A 20,831-nucleotide genomic window follows, 5' to 3' on the forward strand; every position below is an offset into this window, starting at 1 on the left:
ACCAAGCGGCGGAGCGGGGGTGTGGCTGTGACGTCATGCCAAGCGACTCGCCGCGCCTCGGCGCAGCTGCAGCACGTGGAGCCGGTGGCGTTCACTCGCCTTCGCAACTGAGTTGAACAACGCGATTTAACGCTCACCTCGCAGTTGCGCTGAACCACGTGAGTCGCCGTTCATCTGATAATATAATAAAAAGCGCGAAGAGTTGCTAGACGTTCGCAAGTAGCCATGGAGAGTCGCGCGCTGAAAGCAGTGCTTCGGGTGTGTATCGTAGACGGCCGATTGAATGTGATGATTCTTATGATCAAGAACGTCGGCAGAGCGCGTTGGCGAAGGATAGAGCGAGGAAACGTGCTAAGATAGAAGCAGAAACCTAAAGAGAACGAGGGACTCATTGAGCTCCCACTCTGTACACTAGCTCCAGCCGGGTTGAGCCCCAGCCAACTTTTGTTTTAAAGATTGATAGATGGCGTGCTCATCCAAGCACTTCCTAGTCTGGCTATTTTTTTTTTTCCGCTTCGATAATAATTGCTCTTGTGCACTTATCCTAACTCATTCTGATTAAACAACACTTATCGTGGAGTGGCCTACATCCTTTGCACGTGTTACTTCTCGATACATGTTTTTAGCCCGCCAACTGTGAAAACTCCTCTACAAGCGCGGATGAGTGCGAAAAGAATTCTCCTGGCTTTCAGGAACCTGGGCTGGCTCCTTTCTTTCGGAAACAACTGTGCCTCTCCCCCTCGAACTTCCTCAGTTCGTCCTTTGGAAAGTTCCACGCACTTCATAATTTATTTCAACTTGTTAGCAGGTGGTTCTGATGTTACCCCTTTTCCGCTTTAATTAAGCCTGTTGAGACCAGCAATGCCTTGAGAAAGAAAGCTGCCATCGTGAAGAGGAGTTTGCAAAGCCGGAAGCTGCTGGCTTTGTAAGCGAACGACCTCATCTAGAGAGAAGGGGGGGGGGGGGGGGGGAGGAAAGGCTGTAAACCTGACAGCCGCCTCCTGGCTCCGTCTCTATACTATGTACCGTTAGTGCCGTCCCATGTTTACAAATAAGCAATAGAAGGAAGCGAATGAAGGCGTTGAATCTTGCTCTCTCTCTCTCGAAGGGATGCGCATACATCAGGTCTTATAGCAAGCAATGCTCATACTGAATGCATGGCTAATCCCGCTTTCCGCAGCCCTTCGCAGCAGCATCGCAGTTTTTTGCTTACCTATCACTACTTGATATGTCCGTACACAAATTCCAGAACCAGTTTGAGTTCTCTAATATTCTCTGCACTTCTCTTCCGCCTACCCCACCTTCCAGTCTCCTACGCAGAGTAGCATGGTTACGCACACTGGCTAAAATATGTTTTCGCTAAAGAGCTCTCTCTCTCTGCACCGAGGAATAAGAGGAGGAGGAAGAGGAAGCTCGGGCGGCACGGTGGCCTCGCGCGGCAGGGAGAGGAGGAGGAGGAGGCCAGACCTGCAGCGGCGGCACGCCACGCTAGGCCGTGACTGGAGCGCGGAGGCCGACACCCCAGCACCGCAGCCCCCGCCGCCACCCTGCCCACCCGCGGCAGCGGACCCCGACCCTTCGCCCAGCGTCGCCCCAGCAGTCCCACCGACGAGCTGGCGACCCTGTGGCGGAAGGGGGCCGCCAGCGGCTCCAACTGCTCGCGGCAGGATGGAGGAGGACCCGTCCCGGTCGGCCGCCGCTCCTCGCAGGTGAGGAAGGCACCTGCGGCTCCCCTCGGTGACGTCGGTAGCTACTGCATTGCGCTACCGGTGTGGACCCGTCATAAGGGCCTCGATGCCTGTGGACGGAGTCTCCATTACGTATCCCACGCGTGTGTGCGCTGTACTGTCTGTAAGAGTAATATCGCGAGTGCGCACCGTCCCATATGGAGTCTTTAGGAACTGGCGCAAAAGCTTCAGGACTGACAGGAAGGAAGGGAAGAGATTTAGGAAAAAATAGAGGAAGGGGGCACAGAAAATTGTACCTGCGTCTTCCTTCACTTGCTTTATGGCTTCGGCAACAGTCTTCTTCGATATGAATGATCCGAACATTAAGACAACTAAAACCACTTCGACAACACTGTGGCTTTAACTGTTGACGTACTCGTTGCAGCGGCACCGGTGCCGATGCCGCGAGTGCTGCCGCGATGGCTCGCGGGAGAACCACAAACGGCTGGCCAGCTCGGCGCGGAGCTTCGACGACCTGGAGCCGTACCAGCAGCAGCGCCAGCAGCAGCCGCACCGCTGCCGCAACGCCAGCCGACGCCGGCACAAGAGCGATGGCCGGGGACGCCACGGCAGCGGCCACAGGTACGCGGGGGACGACTACCGCTGCGGCTCGGTCTCTCCGCCGCCTTCGTCAGCGGGAGACAAGCTGTGCCAGTCGCACCCGTCCTCGACGCAGGTGAGCGTGCGGGCACGTGCCTGTCGGGTCGTGCAGCCGATAATTACTCCCGGTTACGAGACGACCGCCGCTAAACTCTGTTTCAGCACTTTATCAACATTGCCGATTAATCTAATCCATAGGGTAGACTGCACAACCATGAACATTTCGTCCACATGGAGCGTAAGGCTTTGCAAACAGCGCAAAAGCAAGCTTTCTTGTGACGTCGTACTGTAACTGGTATTAGGGGAGGTGGGACATGGTGGTGGTTCCAGAGGCCCAAGTGGAAAGGAAACGGAAAAGAGAATTCGCGCTGAGCGGAACGGTAAAAGCTGACTACTGTACAGTAGGCAGGTATGTGGAAGGCATATAAGCCAATCGCCTGAGATAGTTGCAAGTATACGACGGGATCGATCTGTCATTCGCTGTCAATGCTATGCGAGTGGACCGCGATGGAGTAGCTAAACAACTGCGCTAATATGAATTTGTTTCTGAGAACACGCACCCCAAAATATTATGCCGACTGCACATGCTTTGCTGCACTCCAGTTCGGAATTCTTCTGGGGCGGCCTCGCTATTAAAGCTCCATAGGGGTCTCTCTTGGCTGTCAGGGATAGTGGTTCTCGGGGCCTTTAGTAACAGTATCCACGATGCATGAACACGCTGTGTCATGAGCAAACAGCAGTGTTTACCCATATCAGTTGCTCATAACAATACGAAGCCGCACCTATAGTGCGTGGAATCTACTGTTAGCTTCCATGCTTGATTAGTAGACTAATTGGAGTATTTACTGCGCTCTACTGGTTACCGCGTCCTCATTTCTCATCCATTCCTCGTTTCAAAGCTGAAGAGAAAATAAATAGGATTGCTGCCGTTCGGACACAATTTGGTCGTATCTGACCCGCCGCGGCCGTTGAATTTCTTTGGAGGAGAAATTCTAGAGGCCCGTGTACTGTGCGATGTCAGTGCACGTTAAAGAACCCCAGGTGGTCGAAATTTCCGGAGCCCTCCACTACGGCGTCTCTCATAGCCTAAGTCGCTTTGGGACGTTAAACCCTATAAACCAACCAACCAACCTGTAATCCTGAAAGCCTTGAAGTTACGTACAGCGCGCCACTGAGAAGGTATTTACAGTACTAGGACAGAACTTTAAGAGTATTTCTTAGGCGCATTCCTTTCTTCTCTACTGGGCGTTCCTCACACCGTTCACTGTATACGCCTCCTTCAGGGGCAACACTTACTGACGCCCACTTAAAGCCCTTCCCACAACCTACGCATGGCAGAGGAAGTTCTATACAGCGGGAACTGTTTATGAAGTGACGAAGAGCAACCCCGTTCCGCGTGGGCGAGGGAAAGCCGATGAGGGCCGAATAAGAAAGGACGCCAGCGTTCTGGGCTCCCGTCGCAGGGAATGGGTTGCGGGAAAGCGCGATAGAAGCTGGAAGGGAAGGGCGAAGTTGTGTAGCCGTGATTCGAGCAAAGATGGCGTTCGCAAATGTCACGCTTTGAAGCCGCAAAAAGCTCTGCAACGCGTGCATGCAGCTCAGCTACTCGCCGAGTTAAGTTTTTGGCGCGCACTAAGGTGCTTAGAGCACGCATCACAACTAAGTATATCGAGTAGGAAGTTTGCTGCTTCAACAAGGTAAGTAAAAAGACAAGAAATACAATACTGAACAAGATACTGGCACCTTGCTGAAGCTTGCTAAATTGACAAAAGCGCATCTTTTTACTTATTAACTTGAATTACATCAGAGAACCGAACAGCAAACAAGGGTAAGGAAATAAAGGACTGTTAAGACGTTACATATGGAGGAAGCCAACAATAATTGAAACCAAGGAATTCGTTTTTAATTGGCAGCGTTCAGTACTGAGAAATTAACAGTACATATCATTTTCTTACGTGAAGTATCATTTATTATGAAGAAGAGGCAACCACATGCCACCGGTGGGATACGAACCCAGGACCTCCGCATGTCACGTAGGGTGCTCTGAAATCAGACACGTCTTGACTTACCAACTTAGCCGCACTTTTGCTGAACGCTGTCGCTTTGTCTCAATTCCATTGCAGTTTAAAGTGGTGCTCGACGTGCGGCAATTCAACCCCGAGGACCTGACCGTGAAGACGTGTGGCAAGCACGCCGTCATCCAGGCGGTGCGCACCGAGGACCGTGGCCGCAAGGGCATCGTCGTCAAGGAGTTCACGCGCCGCTACCTGCTGCCAGACGGGGCTGACTCCGAGCGCGTGTCGTGCTCCCTCACCGAAGACGGCTTCCTCACGGTGGACGTGCCCATGAAGGACCCGCCTCTGGTCGAGAATGAGAGGGTCGTGCCCATCACCGTCATCCATGGCAGCAGTGGCGCGGGACAGCAGGGCGGCCAGTCGTTAGCCTCGGGACAGCAGCCTTGCCAGGAGTACAAGAAGAACCAGACTTACCGAAGGCCGTCCAGACTCAGCCTGCACTCCACCGACGACATCGGCTAGTGCGCGAAGCAAGCTCGCATGTTCTCCTGGTGGTGGGGCAACGACTCTGCTGGCCTATCTAGGGGATTTTCACCTGTGAGCTAAAAAGAGTGCAAGGGCTACAGTTCGCAGCTGGAACGTGCTAAGCTATGCATTAATTGAAGGACATTTGACTCAAACCAGCTTTTCGTCAGCACAGCCGAAGGAAGCTCTTGCCAGAGAACTCCACGCGCACTTTTCTCTGCTTACGACTGAATCACGTAAAGAGGTCCCGGTGGATAGGCTGGTAGGAAGCTTGCTGCAACGATTAAGGCCTTTGAATCTTTGTGCTCGTAGCCTCGACGCGATGCTTTCTCGCAAAGATGGAACCTTTTGTTGACGGCTGCGAAGCGGGAAAAATGTATGAAAAGCAGGCCGTTTTCAACGGCCAACTGGAACAGCTCGCTCGTACCCCGCCCGATGCCCTGAGGTGGTTGCTGGAGGTTCCAGTTGGAAAAAGGCCTTGACATGTCTCGCCACGCCGTAGGCATAGCAGGCCAACTTCGCAGGGAACCAAAATAAAATATGCACTGCGTTCACACGCGTCGTGAAGTGTTCCTTGCTGCATGGTCAACTTGTAGAAAATCCAGCTCATATGTGGGACGTACACAGATTTCGAATCCCAGCGTCATTTCGAACACAGGTGTCTTCAAAGCGCACGAGCGTCTCACAACCAGTTGCTTGGCTTTCGAGGTGTTACACACGTATTCTTGGGTGTCTCTTCAAAACCTTTTTGTCGATGGGTCAGTGAGTAGGCCAGTAATTGGCCGCTTTTAGGTAGCGACCACGTCCTAATGCGGAGCAGTCTGACGAGCCACATGTTGTAATATGTAACGTACATTGCCTTTGGCTGCAATTTCAATCCTTTAGTTTTAAAATGTGTGCAACGAAAATTACGAAGCCTTTGGAGCGGCTTTTTTGTCAAATACTTGAACAAATTCCGCTTTCTTGATTAAATTGTTTCTGAAATTGGCACGATCGGTGAAAGAGTTACTGCAGGCTTGAAGGCTCATTCTTGAGGTAGAAATACTGAACACTTTTTTGCAATCTTAGATACGCAAAAAAAGCACTGTGGCTGTGGAATTTGCTGAACTGCGACTGCTTGCCTTGGGTACGAGCAAAAATTTTTGGCTCTATTGCGGAGTAGCTGCATTGGTATGTGCGTGCAGGGTGATCAAGTGTGATCAGGTTGTGTAGTATATAAATATATGTCCTGTAAATATCCCTGTACACATAGACAGAAATCGGTCAATGTAACGGTGATCAAACATATAGCGCAAAGTAAAGACGGGTATTGCGCTAGCATATTGTGCCTTATGATTCAGCATGCATACCGAGCTTGGCGAGATAACATCGGCAAGCAATGACTGTGGGTTTCTGACCATCCAACCAGGGCGCAAACTCGTCGCAAATGAAAGTCCTGCTTGGCGACGTGTCGCTTACAAATGAATTAAAGGAACACCAATGAACAGTACCTCCTTGTCGCATATTTAGATGTTAAGTGAGTTTATTGATTGCAGGCACCGGTCTGAATCTTTGGCTGCTCATTGTGTGAAGGATTTCTCTCTCTCACACGCACACGCTCCACTCTCCCTCTCTCTGTTTCTCGACATCTACACTCTAAGCACGAAAGTAGTAAAGAGGTAGTAAACTGTCCTCTAGAACACTCGATCCCTTTTAGGGGCACGAAGGAAGAGGAAAAGGAAAGTCAGGGAGATTAACCGGAAGAAGAAACCGGTTTGCTACCTAACACTAAGGGAAAAGGATGAGGGGATAAAAGGTTCCGGAGAAAAGGGAGAAACAGGAAAATTAAGTCATTAGGTATGCTGCTGAAGCCTTGGGGTAGATTTCCATCACTAAAAATACGAAATACTTACGGTTGGCTACGGAAACAAATCCCTTCCCCAAAACATGCGAAGTTCTAGTATTTACGAAAATTTGAACTGAGGTTGAAAGTTCCTCTATTTGCTAATATTATGACCTCCGGTGACTCGTTTAAAAGCTCCTCCTATTCCTAACTTTGTCATGTTACTATGCTTTGCAGTGGGAATATACTTCCATTGCCAGGAGTAAGCATTCCGTATATTATTGTGCTTTTGCCCACATTCTGCTGGCCTCTGGAAACCAGCGCCGCGCGCCCGCCGTCGCGAAAAACAAGCCCACACTCTCATCGGACATGTCGCGGCTTGCAGCGTGAATCATCCCGCCTCGCCGGCGAGGACCCTTCCTCCTCCCCCTCCTCACCGTCGGTTCGAACCAATACGACGCTTCGCCGGCCGCCCTTTCCAGACTGCAAGCCTTCAACGGCCGAGCCCCTCTCGACCATTCGTCTAATTTGAACGGTGGCCAGTGCCGTGACCTGATTGGAGGATTTGAACGGCTGGCTGCCGCAACGGACACCGGCGGCAATAAAAACGGAGCCGCATTGAGCCCGAGCAGCAGACGGGCAGCAGAAGAGCCATTACGCCGGAGCTACGCTCGCCGCCGGGCGCCGCCCTTCTTCTTTGTGCTAACCCGTAGTGCTCTTGGCCCATATATCTATCATGTAAAAGCCCTTGTACATATTGTACATAATCGTCCTTTGACTCACCGTCGCCGCGACCGTTTCTTGGCTCGGAGGCCCAGTCCCAACAGTAGTGGCAGCGGTGGGGTGCCCCAATCCCAACAGTGGTGGCAGCGGTCGGATGCCCAGACCCAACAATATTTAGTGATCGAAATCTCCTCTGAAACTTTTTCAGCCTAACCTGCCGCTAAAAGGGTGTGCGCTAGAGGACAGCTTACTCTATTTTTACTCCCATATAGGCTTATCATGTTTAGAGTGCAGTGTATAATGTGCATATATAAAATAATATGCAAAACGCCAGCAATTCCCACAACACTGAGTCAGCTGGCTGCTCATTGCTTGAAGGATTTATCTCTCTCTCTCAGACACACAACCCCTTCTCTCATTCACTTTGTTTCGCGACATCTAAGGCGTAGTATGCGTCTAACTATACTGTTCAAAACACCCGCGTTCCCCACAGTATTGCGCTGAAGAAGGGCGTCCTGTAAGAATATGTCACATTTCGCCTCGTCTACCGTACTCTGTTGCTTTGAGTAATAGCTCTGCACGCGTTTTTAAGTCGCCGCAGGTCACATATTTTTGGAAATCGCGCAGCGAGTAGAAAAGGCGCAACGAGTCAGCGCGTGTCTGCACGCTGACTATACCATCCAGCTTACACCCTTGATGGCGCCAGTGAAACCGCTATTTTTGCTCAGCGCAGGAACGGAAAAGAGGATTCGGCAAACACAAGATTGCTTACATATATGGGAATGCCAAAGCACGCGTGTATGACACCACCATAACGATGTATGACAAACGATTGCATCGCAATTTTGATACGAAAGTCTGGAAGGTATACAACTGAAAGTGCGTATATCGTGGGTTAGAAGCTCTATCACAAGCTAGCCTCCAACTTGACTATCACATGCAAGCTCTATGCAGCGAGAAATGGTACAACACCACTCGGAACGCTGTATACGACAAAAGGATTGTCTGAAGTGGCGGTTCTCGGCTTGCTGTGTGCGTCATACGACCGCTTGATGACGTCGCCCTATTTTTCTTGCCACCGCTGGGATTTTCTGTACCATCTACGAGTACACACACACGCCACCGGCTTTTTTTGTAATGGGACTAGTAATGCTTTGCATTAAAACATTGCCACAGCATCCTCAGCATAAACGCACAATCCTCGCCGCAAACTAAAGTCGTACTCGTATTATATTTCACCAAAGTAAAAAAAAAAAGGTCAAAATTCTCTTCTAAGAAAGCGATAACTTTGTACTCCCAAAGCGACTGCGTCTCAAGGCGGCAGTTATAATGACCCTTTTCCGCCGGATGGCGGATGCACGGGTTATCGACTCGAAGTCTCTTTTCCCGCTCACAATCTCCTCAGCACAAACACCACGAAGAGGTCGCTTACGGGCGTCTCGCTCGCAATGCACGCGGACGCAACTCACCAAAAAGTAAGTAAAAGCGACGACAGCCAAGGGTACGGAGACCGCTGCGATATAAAACATGGCCCCTTAGAACGACCTCCGGTTACAAGCCAGCGAATGCGTTTGGTAAGTCGATCCCATCGGACGATTCCAATTATCCACACGTTATAGAGGACTAACTATTGGTGCTACAGGGTCAACACGGAGAGGAAGTGTCTTTGTTATTGTGCGTCAACTGGAGGAGAACGAGCAGCGTTGTAAGCGGTTGAGTGTTTGCACTGACTCCGGCAATCATATCGCTTGCGCGGAGCTGCCGTCGTCGCCCGAGGAGTGCCGCTCAGTGACCCGAAACTCCAAACCCGCGCAGATCTCGTTATCTCTTGCCGCGCGGCAAAGCGCGTACAAAACAAGGCCGACGTCGGCGGCGGTCTGATCGTCAGTTCGCCGTGCGAGGAAACGCGTCGCCAGCGAAAGGGACACCTGTCTACGCGTGCTGACGGCTGCTGGCAGTCGCAACGGAAGACACTCCCGTGGTCATCGAACCACGCGGTCGTTCGACGGACTGCGCGTTATCATCACCGCAACAGTTGGTACAGCTCTCCTTGCGACAGAGGCCATCCGGCGTACCAGTTGACTACGGAAGACCAGAAGACAGGCGTGCAGCCAAAGATCCCACCTTGTGCGAGTCACCTACGAACGCTTGTCCCAACCACAAGTCCACCACCCATCATGGTGCGCCTTGTGCAACCACCGTTTGGCGGGGCGCTCGTATTCCTCGTCGTGGCGTCGATGGCGGGGCAGTGTCTAGCCTTCTGGAAGCCCTGCTCGGCGGACGACGGCCAGGTGCTCGACCTGACGGTGAACACGCCTTGCAAGGAGGAGCACTACGTCCTGCGCAAGGGTACCAACGTGACGCTCAACGTGGAGTTCTGGTCGACCGTGGACAGCAGCCGTGTGAAGGCCAAGGCGCACGGCCTGGTCTTTGGGGTGCCCATCCCGCTCAAGATGCCCAACGAGGACGGGTGCAAGAACAGCGGCATCGAGTGCCCTGTCAAGAACGGCGAGAAGTACGTGTATGTGCAGGAGTTCGAGGTGAAGCCCTCTTACCCCAAGGTGAAGACCACACTCAAGTGGGCGCTCGGTGACGAAAGTGGGGGAACCATGGCCTGCGTTCTCCTCCCCGTGGATATCGTCGAGTGATCGGACGGACATGCGCGTGGTGAGGCAAGCCGCAGACAGTGGATGTGCGTATGTCAGTGTAAGAGCCACTCGCCATCGAGTGAACTCGAAGAAATCATTTTATGTAAAAGGCCATGCATTTATTAAAAAGCAAGAACATACACGTCGGTGAGTTAAGATTAAGATGCTGTCGCCCGAGTCGTTCTTGTTATTTGCCTGGTACACATATTAGCGCGATAGCTCAACAGCAGTTCGCAGTTGATGGCGCGGTGCTGGAAGTAGTAAGAGAATATGTCTATTTAGGGCAGGTAGTGACAGCTGATCCGGATCATGAGAGGGAAATAACTAGAATAAGAATGGGTTGGAGCGCATGTGGCAGGTCCTCGCAGATCATGAATGGCAGCTTACCAATACCCCTCAAGAATAAATATACAACAGCTGTATCTTACCGGTACTCACCTATGGGGAAGAAACGTGGCGGCTACCAAAGAGCGTTGAGCTTAAGTTAAGGACAACGCAGCGAGCTATGGAAAGAAAAATGATAGGTGTAACGTTAAGAGATCAGAAGCGGGCGGAGTGGGTGAGGGAACAAACGCGGGTTAATGACATCCTAGTCGAAATCAAGAGGAAGAAGTGGGCTTAGGCAGGATATGTAATGTGAAGGCAAGATAACCGCTGGTGCTTAAGGGTGACGGAGTGGATTTCAAGAGGAGGCAAGCGTAGCAGGGGGTGTCAGGGAGATAGGTGGGCGGATGAGATTAAGAAGTTTGCGGGGATACGGTGGCCGCACTGGCGAAGAACAGGGTTAATTGGAGAGACATGGGAAAGGCCTTTGCCCTGCAGTGAGCGTAGTCAGGCTGATGATGATGATGACCCCCGAAAAAGTAGTTCACAGCTTCGAGATTTGCGCCATCTCGTTGCTATGGTGTCGCTTGTGGCGTCACCATTTACGTCACAGCGCTTTCGCACATCACACATCGGTTTAAGTGGAATTAAACCCTGGCTAATTCCTTATTCCGCGGGAGGTAACGGCCATGCCAGTGCGGTGAGAAATTTCACCTTGTATAATTCATACGACTAGTTAGCTTAGATCAGGGGTCTCTAACTCATCTCAACACTCAAGCCGCACGAATATTTTGCCTCGCACGGGACCGTACCTGCAAGGGGATGGCAGGAGGAGGAGTTCCAAGAAAAAGTAAAAACAAAAAATAGCCAAAAGTAGATCGAAATACATTCAAGAACAATAGAACCCAAGCAAATAAGAGAGAAGCTCCAGTGAAGGGGGCCACTCGTCAAGCGAAGCCTTTTTCTTTTCATCTTTTTTTTGTGGTATTCAAAGCTTCTCTCACGGAAACCTATCTACTGACGTCGGCAGGGGTGACCGGAAGGCAAGACACTATTTTAACACTTGCAGATTATCAGTGACAGCGGGCCTCACGGCAAATCCCTGCGGGCCGCGTGTTTGAGACATCTTACTATAGAAGACCAGTTTTTGTGTAGGATACCTGTGAACCTATATTTGATGCGCCAGAGGGTAATTGGCCATTTTCACAGCAAGTTCAGATGTTTACTGTGATTGCAATCAAACAAAAAATCATAAACCCCACGCCAAAATTCCGCAATTACAGCGATTCTTTTTAAATTGGAAGGGACACCCCAGTGAACATTAAAACTCCCATGGACGTCCTGTAGACGTTTACGACGTCCACAGGACGTCTTAGAGAGTTCCAGTGCCCATTGGGACTTAAGCTCCGCCTTAAAGGTGCACTGAAGAGGAATCTGAACTCGTCTTTTTGCCGCGAGAACTCGATCTACACGTTCCCAGCATTCTTAGAAACATCGGTTTATTGCCCTGTGCGGCCGATTTCCCTAATTAAATCGAATTAACGACCGGCTACCGCCTTTCTTTTTTTTTGAGTTCCCCGCATACGGTGGGAGGAGTGGACCAACGCGCGCCTTTCAGGCAGTCGCGTGGCGACTTTTCTTTCGCTTTTATTTTCTTTCTTTTAGGTTTTCGTGAATAAATAGGTCTAGCCAGAGACTATATAGCTGCAAATTAGGCCCACGGAAATAAAAATACGCGTGAACTCTTTGCTTTCGCCGATCACTACGTATCACTCCGCCGATGGCAGAGCGGCAAACCGCCACGGGACTGGTTGTAAGGTTGGCTGATTCCTCCCACCGTATGCGAGGAATTAAAAAAGAAAAGCGGGAGCCCGACATTAATCCGATTTAAATTAGGGAAATCGGCCGCACAGGGCAATAATTCGAAGTTTCTAAGAACGCTCGGAACGTGTAGATCGAGTTCCAGCGCTAAAAAATACGAGTACAGATTCCTCTTCAGTGCACCTTTACCATGGAAAACATAGAACATGGAGAAAGTGCTGGAGAACCCCTAATTCCTAGCTGCCACAAATGTGTGAGTCGGTTCGTGTATTCGTGGTTGATAGGTGGTGCCACATATACTACAGAACAACATTTTGAGCGTTGAAGTCATGGAGTCCACGTGTAACGGGCCGAGGCAGTCACTGTGCGTCCTTTTTCCTGTCTAACTCAGCTGACTACCCGCAATACAAGTTGAAAACATTGATAACCATTTTAGTGAAGCTTCGTCAATATACTTGCGCACTCTTATGTTTGCACCACTGCTCGTTATCAACCATTTCAGCTCATTTGTATTAACTATACGTTTGTGGCACTCAGGAACCTGAGCTCCATCCTTCAAGATAAATGAAAGGAAGCATAAGTTTTCTTTTAGGGCTTACGTCAGAGTAATTGCGGTACCCTAGTCTCTTTACACTAAGGGAATCTTCTCAGTTGTCTAGCTGCGACTTGAGTACGTGTGTTGACGTCCGAAAAGCGTTTTCTTGTTATGCCCGCAACGTCTGACTGACGCGGAAATCCACGCTGTTCCTTTCGAAATACACAAGCGGGAGTAAGGACGAAAACATGGAGGTAGGATAGTTTTGATGGCTACTGTACGCTGCCGCAGAGGATAATGCGTACAGCGAGCGAAAACTCTATAGACTGTGAGCAAGTGGAGACCACGTCGACCCAAAAAGAAGAAGCAAAAACGAAGTTTGCGCTGTGTAAAAGAGGGCATCAGTATCAAATGGTCTGATAAACAGTGTTTTGAAGCCAGAACATGGGTTGAGAGGGTGTGAAGAGCCCCTTGAGCATGTTTTTGAAGGAAGTTCATTCGATAAGCAGCCGGGCGATCTCAACTAAAGGGTGTCACTTGCCCTGATGCACTCTCGAGAGGGCATGTCCGGATTGAACCAGGAACGTAATGACCGTGCACTCGCTCAATTCATTCTCCGACGAGTTCACTACAGGCGTCAGGTTTAGGGGCTCGGGTTGTTTCGAAGCAAGCCCATCATATTCCGAACTGTCTATACGGCAATAAAATGTTGGCCACTGGCCAATGAAAGTGTCGTAGAAAAACACCTCCACCTGTTAGTTGACTGCACAAAAAATTCTTGTGCGTTGACGCAAAGAAACTGAACTGCTTCCAGAAATTTCATGCTCTTGAGGTACGTCTCAAGTCGGAATTTTCGGGTTATTTCTATCCCCATACTCCTGGCTGCAACGCTTGTGGCACACTAAAAATTCCCATAAAACGAAGAGGTACCGTTTCAATTTTTTTTCGTGCCTCACCCCATAAACAATAACTTTCTAAAAATGTCAGTGGGATATAAAGGGTTAATGCCCATTATGCGGAGTTGGTCATTTTCTACTCAACATTCATACATCCCTGGAAGTCATCATAGCACTCCAGGTGCAGTGGTGCCGCGGTTAAGCTATGCGCCACTGCCCTGCGATGGCAGGTGCTGCTGCCCCCGGTGGAGTTTGTGCGACCCAGGTTGCTCTTCCCAAGCAAGCTTTGATAACCAATCATTAATTTAACTGCCACCTGCCACGGTGTGCAGTTTGCTCACTGTCTGATGGGCAGGTTGTGATGACGCCACAAGGTCATGTGATCTACGAGGACCACACCTAGATTGCTCCTCTGGGGATTCTTCACTCCTTGTCAACGACGCCGACAACGAATGGTGGCACCGACTTTACTACGGCACGGACGGCTTAACGCTTTCGCGTTAAAAAAGCTGATAGTGAGCAAATCAGACAAAAAAAAAAGATTTTACTGGTCACAGTGTGATTTTCATTCAGATGGGCCTTGAATAAATATTTTATTCTGCCCCACCTTGAGTAGAGGAAAAAAGAAACAACCTTGAGCCGTGGCACTCTTTGGCCACAGATGCCCTTGCGCCATAAATATTCATCACCATCATCATCATTCTTATTCATGGTGAAAAATAACTAGATAACTAGAGCTTTGGTAGTTAGGTAAAATGCTGCATGAAACTTTCGTGACGCTTCCACAGGAGTGGCAGTCATATCGAAAGATGTTCGAAGAGCGCTTTCACAAGGACGCCGGATAGTTCCAGTTTGAGAAACCTTTATGAAAATTCACAAATGATGCTTCGCAAGTTTAGACACGGCCTAAACTTTAGTGTCATAGCGCTGATGCAGTTCCACTGCCGCAGTGACCGCGGCGGTGGCCTAGTGGTTTGAGCATCCACCTCGCATGCGGGAGGTGCGGGGCTCGATCCCCAGTGCAGCCGGGTGCGAACCGACGACACAATGGGCACAAGCATTCCCCTGGCCAAGTGCTTGGCTTATCAGGGGAAAGTGCTTGGGAAATGGGCCTTTGACCTTCCCTTGTGTAATGACTGCTATACCTTGTGCCATGGTGCTTTTTGGCCTAAGCTGCCCTTGGGTCATAAAAATTCATCACCACTGCCGCAGTGATGTGAACACTCAGAACCGAAAACGCGAAAACGAAACTATACCACGAGAGAGAGCACGCGGGCTGCGCTAAGGCGTACACCTGTATAAAAATGGTCTATAGACTTATTGACTCTATTAATAGACTTCCTGTAGATATTGCTTTTTGTCTATTCATAGTCTATAGATAAAAGTCTACTAAAGGTGTATGGCCAAAAATCTATAGATTGTCTATGGCATTTGTATTGCCTATAGACTGTTTTCTAGGATTTGTCTATAGACTTTATAGACAGAAGTCTATAGACACTCTATAGACTGTCTAAAACTTTTCGGAGTGTCTAGCGTTCCGTCCAGACGGAACATTTGCTGCTGCTGCAGTTCCGTCCAGACGGAATATTTACTGCAGCTAGAGCTCCGTCCATACAATAGACAGCTTTAGTTTCACGTACACAGAAGCTTCACGTAAGTAGAGCGCTTACGGCTCACCAGTGCGCATGCGCAGAACGGGAAGTATTTGTGTGGGTCGCACTGGAGTGTACTAGAAAGACCTTTCTAGTACACTCTAGTCGCACGGAGGTACGCGAGATTCGGATCTTTGCGTTGCGGTCTTCACGTTGCTTGCGTACGTCGCGTTGGCAAGATGGCGGCGCCCTGCCCGCCCGCTTCACAACGATAACAGCTTCGCCGCTAATCCCTCGGCGTGTTATCGTGCTGTAAACTGCTGTATTTGTCTTCAGTTGGTCCATTCTTGCTCTCGCATGAAGTTTTAGGTGAGAACTAGCTTTTGTTTTCCAGATAGAAATCCGTTTCAGCAGCTCCTAAGCCTGACGGAGAAGCGTTTGTGGTCGTCATAGCAACGAGTGTGCCGACGGTCTCGCGAGACCACGCGAAGCTCAAAACCTCGCGGGATATCGCGAGACCCTCGGCATAGTCAGCGGGAAATGCAAAACGGTGTACGTCTTGGCTCCACACGCAGACGTCGTCAACATGAGTGGGACACTAGCGCGCCTTCGCTTCTCGAAAAGCGATGATTTAAATATGATGCGGGACGTGAAGGAATGCAATCCCTTTGAAGATAACATGCAACATACAACAAGGGGAAGCTTTGGGCCAGTTGGTCAGACATGTTGGGGAGGAGGAATAACCGCAAACTTGACAGGACTGAAGATCGAGAAGAGGACAGGACGAGCGGTAACTAGCAACTGAAGTTTATTGAAAAAAAGACGCTCAACGTTTGTCAGAAGAAAGGGGGAAAGTGTTTACCGCCCGCACTGTGGCTTGGCCTGGCTCCGCTCCAAGCAGCTCGACTAAGCAAAGTTAGTTTTCTTTATCTGTACTACATGGCGCGGCGCAACATGCTAGCGCATTTTTTAGGTTTTATGGCAGATCTACACAGTTTGCGTCCCGTACGTGTAGGTAAAACTGTACGAAGTGACACGAGCGTACGCTACGTTGACTGCTCACGTTTACGTGCGTGAAGGTTCTACGTACGTAAAACTAAAACTGTCTAGCGTCCGTACGGTCCATACTATACAAAATGGGGGATTTCTACCCACATAAAGCATTTCTTTGCCTCTGGAATAACCAGTTGACAAAGCTGTATGCAGATGTTCTTTCTACGCATGTATACGGCACCAAAATATCTGTCCGCATACAGCGTTTAGTTACATCCTCGAAGGTATAACTTCCGTGCATGCATGCAGGATCGGGAAAATGACACTGTTAGAAGCAGAGTGCAGAAACTCTTCGCGAAGTGATGCGATGCCCTGTCGCTATTTGTGCTGCAAGATGACGTAGCGCGAAAACGACTAAGACGTACTCAAACGGTCAACAAGCATTATGCAAACGCACCAAAAAACCCAAGCCAAAACTCGATCTATTGCCATATCTCACTGACTGCTTGAAAAATAAAATGATGCAACAGGATATCCTGTCACACATTAGGCTGAACAGGATTGCCACTTTTTTAAATGGACATGCAAAAGTCTGCAAGCAAACTGGTTTCCACATCCCTGTTGTTGTTGTTGTTGTTGTGACTGAGAGAAGGATGAAAAGGAAATTGCACGGGCCTGCTACTGGCTCGAGCCAAGCCACCACCGCTGCCACGTGCAGATAGAGGAGAGCTAAAAGATCAGAGGAAAGAGAAAAAAGAAAAAAAAAGACGCGCGTCGCAGCAACAACTGCGTCCGCCGGAGCGGACGCTGCTCAAAAAGAAGCGGCCGAAGCCGCGCTCGCCGAAGCGAGAACAGATACACATCCCTAACGCTATAGTGCCAGCTTTAATTCCGTCTTGACATAGCTCTTATGGCAGATAACGCTGGACGGAACTGTATGGTGTCAGATACAGTTCCGTCTGGACGGAACCCCATTGCTACATGCAGTTCCGTCTGGACGGAACTTTAGCGCAAGTTGTAGTTCCGTCTAGACGGAACTCTAACGCAAATAGTAGTTCCGTCTGGACGGAACTCTAGCCACAGCCAAAACTTTTGGAAGGGGCACCTGTGTGACCGGGCCATGTGGCTTTTGTTTCAGTCATGTGCTTCATCGTAGCACCGCATGGCCTGAAGGATGACTCCCATAGACGGAAACTGTGAGCGTTACGGGGAGAAGCAAAATCCGCAATTTTGAGTTATGCGTTCCGCATCCGTTCGACACAACTAAAATCGAACAGCACATTCTATTCACAAACTATACGAAATTTCAAAATTTTCCATGCGCCTACTTTCCGGTCGTGGCACTGTAGTGGCAGGAGCGCGCTGCCAACATTTGAAAGCGCCAGCTTCAGTTTAGGTTTCGCTGTCGCCAAAGTTTTTCAGTTGACTTTTGGCGCCGTGGCGCAAAGGTGAGCAAAAACTCGATTTTGTAGCAGCATGTAGCAAGATTTGCCATTTGGCACAATCCGCCTTTTGAAAAGAAAACCGCCAACTCCTACTGCGCATGCGCAGTGCATATCAGTGATAGGTGCATGCGACAGATTGTGGCAGCATTCAAACTCAGTTGCCGCTTCGCAGGCGCAGCAGGCTCCTCGTGGAACGAGATCGCGCCTGCGACTCCCGAGTGTGTTTTTCAGCCCGTAGCAGACGAATTTTCTGCACTTCTCAGAGGGCGCCACTTGTTGTGAAAAAGGCGGATTGGCTTGCTCGCAACAAGCGGTGAAAATTCAGGCTTAGGGACTCAGTTCTTTAAAGGGTCCCTGAAACGGTGTCCATGCAGGCAAAGAGAAGTCGAAGTATTGACAGATATTGAACGATCCATCATCCTACCGCAAAAATTTTTGATCTACCTTGTGTGGAACCAGAGATAATGGCTATTAAAAATGACCACCAGCCTTTTCCCTCTCAACTCGTACACCGGAGCGAACCATAAAAAAATAAAGATTACAGGCCGGGACCATGCTCCGCCCACAAATACGTCATCGACGAGATCGGTTTGTTTACTTCCGGTTGACGCGCTCTTTCGCTCGCTCGCTCGCTTTCCCGCTGTCTGCTGTGTTCACCTGTCTCGCAACCGTCGCTGCGGCTTCTCTCGTACTATGGACCCCGAGCTGAAGGAACGACTTTTGCGGATGAGTGCCGAAATGGGATTTCAGCCTTAAGGCGGGGACATATGTGCGAAAAGTGTGTGCGATTCGCTGCGGCGCGCCGTTGTGAACGACGTCGTAACGACCGATCGCAGCTCGTCTCCTGCGTCCAACCTGTTGGATGTCAACGACGAGCCGCGCGCTGAAAACGCAACGACGGGAAGCGGGAGCCAATACGAGCGCGGAGAGCGGCAGCGTCATGGTGCCGTACAGCGCGCTGCTCAGGGCGCTCGGGGCCGAGCCACGCCGGACCGGCCTGCCAGCCTTGATGCCGGCCGCCGGCGACTGAAAAACGCGCTAGTATTGTTTGTTCTCGTCCACAGCAAGCCCTTGGATAGATGCATGTCAAAAATGCATAATTTCTGACGATCGTTGGCCAATACCGAGTTGCTGGTAAAAGTGATGACTGCGATACAAGCAAATTTCATCCCACAGCCGCTTTGGTGCTGCTGCTACTTGGTGCGGTTCGCCTACCGTCTGCTAGCTCCGTTGCTGAAGGCATTGTGGAAATCGAACATATATTTTATTATGGGACGAGTTCGCAGTAAAGCGATGTGAATAGCAGGCCTTTTATTATAGCGCAGGCGACTTCCGAAGCACCGTCAGCTGCGGTTTCAATGCGAAACCAGATAGGCCTAGCGACGACTAGGGCAGCCTGGGACCAGCGCGCAGTTCGTCGCGCGGCGTTGCCGCAGGCGGTGTCGTTGCCGAAAGATCCACTTTTGCACAGACATATTTTCGTTGCTCGAATCTAGGAAGCATCCTCTCTGGTATCATGGCTGTTTTGCATTTTCTTGTGCGAACGTGATGTACGCCGAGCATGCCGGCCGGCCGGCCAGCCTGGATCCCGTCTGCCGGCGTCATAAAAACGAGCTAAAGTGTGTTTTTGACCTAAATAACAAACCCTGGGATAAGAAATGTGAAAAATGTGTCATTTTTGAGGATCGCTGACCAATACTGAGCTGCTGATAAAGGTAACAACTGTGATACGAGCAAATTTCTTGCCACAACCGTCTCGCAGCTGCCGCTGGCCCAACGTGGGGTCCGGCTCGCCTGGCGCCCGCTCGCTTCGCTGCTGAAGGAGTCGCGGAAAGTGACCATACTACTATTTTATTGTGAGATGATGCTGTTGACTTCAAAGCGATGTGTAGAGTAAGCCTTTTATTATAGCTCAGGCGACTTCCGAAGCGCCGGCCGCTGCAGCTTCGATGCCAAAGAGGCAATAGGCCTAGCGACGACCACGGCAGCCAGGCAGCAGCAGAGCTCGTCGCCCGGAGCGCCCGCGAGCGGTACTGTTGCCGAAAGCTCGCAACATAAGCAGGCATGCTTTGTCGCTGCTCGAGAAGTATTTCTGATAACAAGGCGATCTTGCCTTGTGATATTTGTACACCATCCCAAGCAGCGCTCAGGCATTGCTGCACGGCGGCGAAGTGCGACTGCGACACCAGTTGTGAGCGAAGCTTGGGTAGAGTGGCGCAGCGATGCTCACCGCTCCGTGTGTCCCTGCTTGTAGTGGGGCGGCAGTTCGCAAGCGACGATCGGTGCGGCGCGTTGGCCAAGTTTTTAAGGACACGCCGTTCAGAAATCGGGCGCTGAATTCTGACGACGACGACAGCTCGCTCACTTCCATCTTTCGGCAGACAGTGCCGAAGGGCAATATCTTGCCGGTCCCTGGCTTTGCAATCAATGACACAGCACGGCCGATTCATTTCGATTGAGCATGCGACGGAGGTCACGAAAGAAATCAGTAGCGCGGTGACTGAACCGCACCTCGATATTCGATTCGACGGCGACGCCGGCGGAGTGACACAAGCGGTACGAGCAGACGACAACAATGTAAACCGGAAGTGCAGTACTAATTTCTGACACCGAACACACAATAACTGCGTAAACATGCATATAAACGACAACTCTGCTTGCTGAAATGCGAAATGTTTCCGAAAAGAGTAAGAGTGTGAAGTATCTAGAGCTTCTAGTTTGTTAAATGCGTGATTTCACGTTGGCACCGCGAACCAATCATAGCGCAGTACTTGTGACGTAAAGAGTGCAAACTGACGTAATTAGTACGGATTCGGGCGGAAGTTCACCGCCGCTGGTCGCCGCGAGGCTCGGGAGAGGTAGTTTTTGAAAATGTATTATAAATTATCTACTCGCCTTTGATGTATTGTACGCGGCATGAACGTTCAGTGGCCTACGCTCTACATAATGCAAGTATTTGTTTGCCAACCTCAGACACCCCTTTCAGGGACCCTTTAAGTCTCCCTTAACCAGCCGGACAACTTTGCGGAATTTCAGCAGTCGTTCCAAGTATGTTCATTCATAAGTGAATGTTGCGGAATTACTAACGCACCAATGGTATGGTTTTGGGCTAGTTGGTGAAACACATACAGGTGTGCACAGCCCAGGTGGCATGAGGGCAGGGAC

At 50.3% G+C, this 20,831-nt stretch overlaps 1 protein-coding gene and 1 pseudogene across 2 annotated transcripts; both read left to right on the top strand.

The window, feature by feature from the left end:
- The first annotated feature begins 1,350 nt into the window (after positions 1 to 1,350).
- LOC149359718 (uncharacterized) lies at positions 1,351 to 5,399 on the top strand (annotated as a pseudogene). The gene is made up of 3 exons (XR_016288196.1): positions 1,351 to 1,709; positions 2,113 to 2,403; positions 4,451 to 5,399. The product of XR_016288196.1 is annotated as an uncharacterized LOC149359718 (transcript).
- A 3,429-nt stretch (positions 5,400 to 8,828) lies between these two features.
- Positions 8,829 to 10,222, top strand: LOC149359719 (NPC intracellular cholesterol transporter 2-like). Its single transcript, XM_089569120.1, has one exon. The coding sequence runs from the start codon at positions 9,590 to 9,592 to the stop codon at positions 10,058 to 10,060; it is 471 nt and encodes a 156-aa protein (XP_089425246.1). The 5' UTR covers positions 8,829 to 9,589; the 3' UTR covers positions 10,061 to 10,222.
- The last annotated feature ends 10,609 nt before the right edge of the window (positions 10,223 to 20,831 follow it).

Source organism: Amblyomma mixtum, chromosome 2, assembly GCF_055824585.1.
Source record: "Amblyomma mixtum isolate Tamu chromosome 2, ASM5582458v1, whole genome shotgun sequence".
NCBI classification, from domain to species: Eukaryota; Metazoa; Arthropoda; class Arachnida; order Ixodida; family Ixodidae; genus Amblyomma; species Amblyomma mixtum.